This window comes from Pundamilia nyererei, unplaced genomic scaffold, assembly GCF_000239375.1.
Source record: "Pundamilia nyererei isolate P.nyererei 1_Seehausen unplaced genomic scaffold, PunNye1.0 scaffold00018, whole genome shotgun sequence".
NCBI lineage: Eukaryota > Metazoa > Chordata > Actinopteri > Cichliformes > Cichlidae > Pundamilia > Pundamilia nyererei.
The window spans coordinates 5,393,736-5,399,980 of NW_005187419.1; the positions used below are offsets into that span (position 1 = coordinate 5,393,736).

The window sequence follows — 6,245 nt, forward strand, 5'->3', positions numbered from 1 at the left end:
CAGAGTCTCGGTCTCCATTCTGGGCAGGTTGGAGATTAAAATACGCTGAGAAGAAACCTCAGAGTCGATCTGCGGGAACAGACGGGACACGTGAGCAGATCAGCTAAACCTGGGCCGACGCCGTCTTTGATTCGCTGTGGTCGTTTGTTTTACCTCCACCAGCTTGGGCAGCATCAGATGAACCGGCCTGGCCTCCACTGTGATGCTGCACTCTCCTCCCAGATCCACCTGATGCTTCTTCAGTTCCAGAATCTTCCTTGCCACTGGAAAATGAAACAGAGAGATCCGGAATTTTAAATTTAATTTATATTTTTGAAAATAGCCGAAAGTGATGATGAGAGCCTGAAGATTCATCTTGCAGATTATTTATTTCATTTTGGAGCCCTAATAATCTAATAATAAAGAACTAATAATTTTATTTGGCTCCAGTTTAAAGCCAAATAAGATGCAAAAAGCATCTTCCTGCTTGCAGCTTAGTAGCTGGTTTTGAAAAGTGACATTAGGCCCCCTAGTGGCTCAGTTTTGCCCTGCAGCTGAAGGTAGATACATTTATCAACATACTTTTTGAATTTTTCTGTTGAATGTGGCACAAAAACGTGAGTGCGATCCATCTACCTGCTGTTTAAGCCACCTACAGAAGGTTAAAGGGGGAGGAGCTAAAGCAGCTTGTTTAATTTAGAAGTCCTGCACCAAACCCCAAAGTAAGAAAAATAAAGATTATTTTGAACAGCAAATCACGCAAAGCTCCTCCGGTACAGTGCATGAATAAAAATATGGAAATTAGCATTTTAATACTTTATGCACACTTTTTAATGTTTCTGTTAAAAATAAGATATGATCACCTGCTTCCTTTTAACAAACGCAGATAAATCTGAACCACGCCAGTGCTGGCAAAAACTCACCGACTTCCTCCTCGAAGGTAATCAGCGCCGTCCCGCCATCCATCGGGTAAACGATATGTGGCTTCATCTCAAACTCTTGCTTGTTGTTTGCATTTCCAGTCGCTCCCTTGAAGACCATGTCCCTCTCTGGTACAGAGGTGAACACCTGAAATCAGCAGGTACAGGTTAACGGGGTGAGGTCACGGCGTGTCGGGCTGCAGAGGGGGGTGTGTCCCGTCAGGTTAACGTACGTCGGCCTGTTGCATCAGCTGCTTCTTATTGGCCTCTTCCTCCTTAATAGCAGCATTAGTTTCCTTGATCTCCGCCACCACTTTGAGCTCCTCCTGCTTTAGCAGATCCAGCTTCGACTAGAAGACACAGAAATCAAAAAGCATTTAAAGTTTTGTGGGATTCTAATGTGCTGTTTTCTAGTGATTCAGTTTCTTAATTTACACTGTTAGGAAAGCAATTACAAGTATTTACATTCACTCAATATTAACAATAACATGTACTATTTTGTTAATTGTTGTTTAATGCCATTGCGTTGCTTGTCCTATTGTTAATATATTTTTATGAGTTATTGTCACTTAAAATTTTCCATTTCATATTTAACTCCCACCTTGTTTTCAAAGGTGAAACCTTAAAATTCATGGAATAACTATCATCTGTCCTCTTGACTCCTTGTTTCCTTCCTGTTATTGAACCTCTGCCATCTGACCAACATTTTTCCCTTGAGGGGAAGTGCAGTGAGGAAATTCCTTGGGTTTTACTCTATACTTATTCGCAGTGCTTTAAATGGTGGTGGAAAAACTCAGAGTAACACTGAGAAATAAGCATGTTTATGTCACACATGCTTTACCTTTTCATTGGCTAGCTGGTCTTTGTAGGAGCGTTTGTCAGCTTCCAGATCCTGGGTCAGTTTGTCAGTGCGGTGTTTGAACTGCTGCTTCAGATCTCGCCGGTCTTGTATAGTTTTAGTCAGCTCCTTTGTCTCCTCCATCAGCTGGTCATACTTTTTCTGTGGACACAGAGGGAGAGCTGAGTCCAGGCTGTTGTTATTATTGATGTCTAATCAGCATGACATGTAACATCTCTTTAAACACGAACTTTTGTGGTTATATTTTGTGCAGAACAACAGAACAACTCTTCTCGAAGTTTAATAAATGTTAAAACAGTTATTTTAATAACACACAATCTCTTCTGAGTTCTGTTCTTCTGCTCCTAATAAATACAGCATGCTTATGCTGTGTATATGTATTTCAGCCTTTATTTAACCAAAACTGAATCTGTGTGTGAGCATTCAGCTAAGATAGACAGCAGCTCAATCTGCAGTGTTTACAGAACAACACACACACACACGTTTAGTGGGAGTGTTTCTGATTTTAAAGCTGAACCTATGGTCAAAGGCAGGACCTGGACAGAGACATGCAGTGGACCTCACACACCTGCACACTCAGTTTTCTTTTCACCCGAGCGCCTGCTGGTTATTGTAAACATTTCTCCTGTTTTGTGTTAAAACACCAGAAACAGAATTGCTGCTCATCTCATCAAGGACATTACTACACTGTAGTGCAACATACGTTAAAGTCTCCTTTACATTATGTCTACATTATTATACTCTTCCATTTTTGACCCATTAAGCCATGAAGGTTTAATTAAATTGTATGATTTCGTGATAAAAGCGTGTTCCCTCCACAGCGTGGATGAACGAGAACTTGGATTCAGAATGCTAACTTGCAGTTTTTTGAGAAGTTTGATATACGTTTGTGATCATATGATGCAAAATGTGCACTCCTGATCTTTCTCGTAACAGTAAATAATATTCCCAAAATGTCCAGGATGCAGATCGGGATTGACTCCAGAACTTTAACCACTTCTATGTTTGGCGACACCACCCCTGTGGTAAAATGTTCATGCAACCTCTTGGGTAATAGGGCAGTTTTAGGAAGTCAACATGCTTAAAGCAGAAGATAAAAACATGAAACTTGTGTACGTTTAGAATGCTTGTCTCAAAATAAAAAAGGTTTTTAGTCTGCTTTTTGAATATACACACATATGTAACTGATCTCAGGTCAGCAGGTGGCTTGTTCCACAAAAAGGACCACAGTAACCGAAGCACCCGCAGCATACTTGGATCTCATTTTAGGACTGGGTTGTATTCAGAGACATATGAATAGTTTAGGAGCCCTGCGTGTAACTGGAGGTAAACTGCCCAAGTGTAATGAAGCCGCACTCTTAAATTCTCAATGCACCTTGTAGTTTTTGATTGAAGCCTTAATCCCCTCCAAGGTGTCCTCGGATTGTGAATCCGGAACCAGAGAGAAGTCCTGAAACACAACATGGAGACACGGAATGCCGGAAGGTAAGTAAACGCCTTACACTCAGGCTGTGGAACACAGTGGGTTAATAGATATCTTTAACACACTTAATAAATGTTGGCAGGGAGAGCAGCATTACGCGTGTGGTTTAAAACGCTTTGATAATAACGACAACAACAACAGGAAGAAGCAAAACGAGCTCTCACCTCGTCTGACGACATAGTGAAAGTAACCTGGAAAAAAAGTTTACAAAACATTACAGATGTGACACACTGCCACTCACTTGAACAGCCAAATGAGGTTTTTAACAGAGGATCGACACAGACTGAGAGTCAAACAGCTAAAACACAGCTCAAGTAAACTTCACAACAACAAAATGTACCGCAGGCCTGCTTTAAACCACACACAGATGACATCTGAGTAAGTTGAATTACTCTGAACCTGGAAATAAATCACCTAAATCAAGCCTCTGATGAAAACTCCCACATTTCACCCACATTAGATATGAATTTGCGTGTTTTTATCAAGGTTTATTTCTTATTTTTTTAAAAAGCAGCCGCAGTGAACCTACCTCCTCCCGACGATCACTGCTCTGAACTCACACTCGTTCTTTCAGTTTCTCTTTCCCCGCAGGAGGATCCCCTGCGTCTTTACGTATAATTAATGCCGCTTCCCACCAGCAGGGGGAGCTGCATCCAAAATAAACAAAACGCTGCATTTAATTCCTGTGGGAAATACGGAACCTTACATGAGCTGCGAAGCACTTCATGAGAGGAAAAAATAATTCAGATTCTGTTTTTGGAACATCTTCAAGTTTCCGATTCATTTAACTTCTGATATAAATAAATATAAATACACACACACACACACATATAAATTACGTCATATTTCCTTTTCTTTTATGTTTTAGCGGTGATGATCAGTCCGCACATGTATGCCAGCGTGTTTTTTTAAAATTAATTATTAAATTACTTTTTTTTTTAATTTTACAAACCAAAGAGACAAATATATTTTTAAATATAATAATGTGGATGGTATTCGTTAGGGGCAAATCTAGGAACTTGAGAACAGGTATTGCAGTGCAGGCACGTTATGTCAGGATCAAAGCACACATCAGTCTGATCTGATGATTGCTGACAAATCCAGATATTTCCTGTATATTTTTATTGTATCTTTGTAAGAATATTGTTTCAGCCATTTTCATGTTTTTCAAAAACTTAAAATATTGTTTTCCACCCGTTTAAAGTTCATCCCCGCATCAATACACCTGTAACCAGTGATCAATTACTTCAATATTAAAATGTTGAACAAATATTCAATATTTAAGATTTCTCATGTGCAGTCAAGTTTCTTAAAATCAAAATTAGATTTTCCTGAAACTGCTAAACACTATAAAAATTGTCTGATGAGCTCTGATCACAATACAACGTACCAACAGCTAAGTGAAGATTTTCTATCATTGCAGTCTGCCTTTAATTCAGATGCTTAAAAAAAAAAAAAAAAAAAATGCAACCACATCTCACTGCCACATTCATACACCCTCATTGAATGTTCAAGTATTCGAGCCATACTCCTCTGAAAGTTCTCAAGAATCTTTCATGCTAAAAACGTTCATTGAATAATTAGTCAGGCTTACATTTTGTTCAACCTTTTAGTTTGTATTTAGCTGTTCCAGCTGATCAAATTCACACAGAAGCAGCAGTGAATGATTTCTTTCAGCAGAAAATATGAACTCGTGTCTGATTCCAGTATCAGTCTTGTAAAGTTCACATTATTGGTGCCGTTTAGTTCCAACCACTGTTGAAAGCAGGCAGTTAAGATATCATACAACCTGTTTCAAAGATTGAAAAAAGGTGAGTGATGACTTTGTGCCAAGGTCAGACATCTGCACTATGCTACAGGGTAATTTGGTGCGACTACGTCCTCGTAACCAAGAGTAACTCCGATTACTTTTTCAGCAGCTGGTGAATATTACAAGTCTATTTCCACAGTTTTCCAGATGGAATCCTTAAGAATATTTCATGAATTTTCAGTATGAGAAAACACACCCCACCCCACACAAACACGATGAGTCAAGAGTGAAAATCAGTTTTTAAACATTTATTTGTGAAACCGAGTGAATTTAGAATCTGAGCTTCTGGAAGAACCACTTGTTCTTGCCCGTCTTGTACCTGAAACAACAAACAGGAGGTGAAGTCATTTTCTCTGATCAAACAGAACAAACATCACTGATTACAATCTGGACGTGCACACACCAACTGCTTGCTAAGAGGAAATTACAAAATGTATCAAAGAACGGGTTTATTTTGATCATAATGGGATCTTTTTTCCCATGATTGTGCTGCCGCCGGACTTTTTGTCCACTTAACTCTACTTTAGAAAACATACTCATTTTGAAATCATGAAAAATGTAACCCTGATGTACTTTATTAAAATCGAAACATAAATCCTCTGATGTTAAATCAAAAGGAAATCAGGGAGACTCACCTCTCCTCAAACTTGACCTTGGCCTCCCGCCTGGCTTTGCGTTTGAGAGCTGGATCCCTGAAGACGTCCTTGTTCACAACAGTTTTGTCCAGAGGAATATCCACAGAGTATCTGAAGGAGTAAAAACATGTTAAAGACTTTTTTTTTTTAATTGACACCAATGGCTGACTGCAGCTCGCTCTGCTGAGCACCTTCATACCTGTACGATATGAACAATCAGTATCGCTTTACTAGCGTCCAGATTCATAAATTACAAATGGATCATAAACCTGCTCAATGTTCAAGTCGACGTTCTCCCTCAGCGTTGCATCAACTTTGTTCAACGTTACACTGAATCAGACACATCAAGCACTTAAGGCAGCCTGTGTGGGTGAAAAGCCACTGATGTCAACCAGCAACTAACTGCTGTTTGATAAAAATGACTCCTCTTGTTCAACATTGTTCTGCAAATTACAATTTGATCACATCTTCGATCAACAGCTGAACATCACATATTCCTGCATCAGAGCATCAGCAGGATGACTGTCAGACCTCTTTATACCTCAGTCTAAAAATGAAA

General features: G+C 39.4%; 2 protein-coding genes across 2 annotated transcripts in view; both read right to left on the reverse strand.

Annotated features, from left to right (window-relative positions):
- ifi35 (interferon-induced protein 35) overlaps positions 1 to 3,824 on the reverse strand; it is a 4,517-nt gene extending 693 nt beyond the window's left edge. Inside the window, exons 1-8 of the mRNA XM_005726309.1 lie at positions 3,771 to 3,824; positions 3,406 to 3,432; positions 3,134 to 3,208; positions 1,741 to 1,899; positions 1,133 to 1,249; positions 903 to 1,047; positions 154 to 263; positions 3 to 69 (exon numbers count right to left, since the gene is read on the reverse strand). Coding sequence (XP_005726366.1) covers positions 3 to 69; positions 154 to 263; positions 903 to 1,047; positions 1,133 to 1,249; positions 1,741 to 1,899; positions 3,134 to 3,208; positions 3,406 to 3,420 — 688 coding nt within the window. The 5' untranslated portion in view covers positions 3,421 to 3,432; positions 3,771 to 3,824. The remainder of the gene's footprint in view (positions 1 to 2; positions 70 to 153; positions 264 to 902; positions 1,048 to 1,132; positions 1,250 to 1,740; positions 1,900 to 3,133; positions 3,209 to 3,405; positions 3,433 to 3,770) is intronic.
- Positions 3,825 to 5,278: 1,454 nt separating this feature from the next.
- rpl27 (ribosomal protein L27) overlaps positions 5,279 to 6,245 on the reverse strand; it is a 3,627-nt gene continuing 2,660 nt past the window's right edge. The window contains exons 4-5 of the mRNA XM_005726288.1: positions 5,687 to 5,797; positions 5,279 to 5,370 (exon numbers count right to left, since the gene is read on the reverse strand). Of these exons, the coding sequence (XP_005726345.1) occupies positions 5,322 to 5,370; positions 5,687 to 5,797 (160 nt within the window). The 3' untranslated portion in view covers positions 5,279 to 5,321. The remainder of the gene's footprint in view (positions 5,371 to 5,686; positions 5,798 to 6,245) is intronic.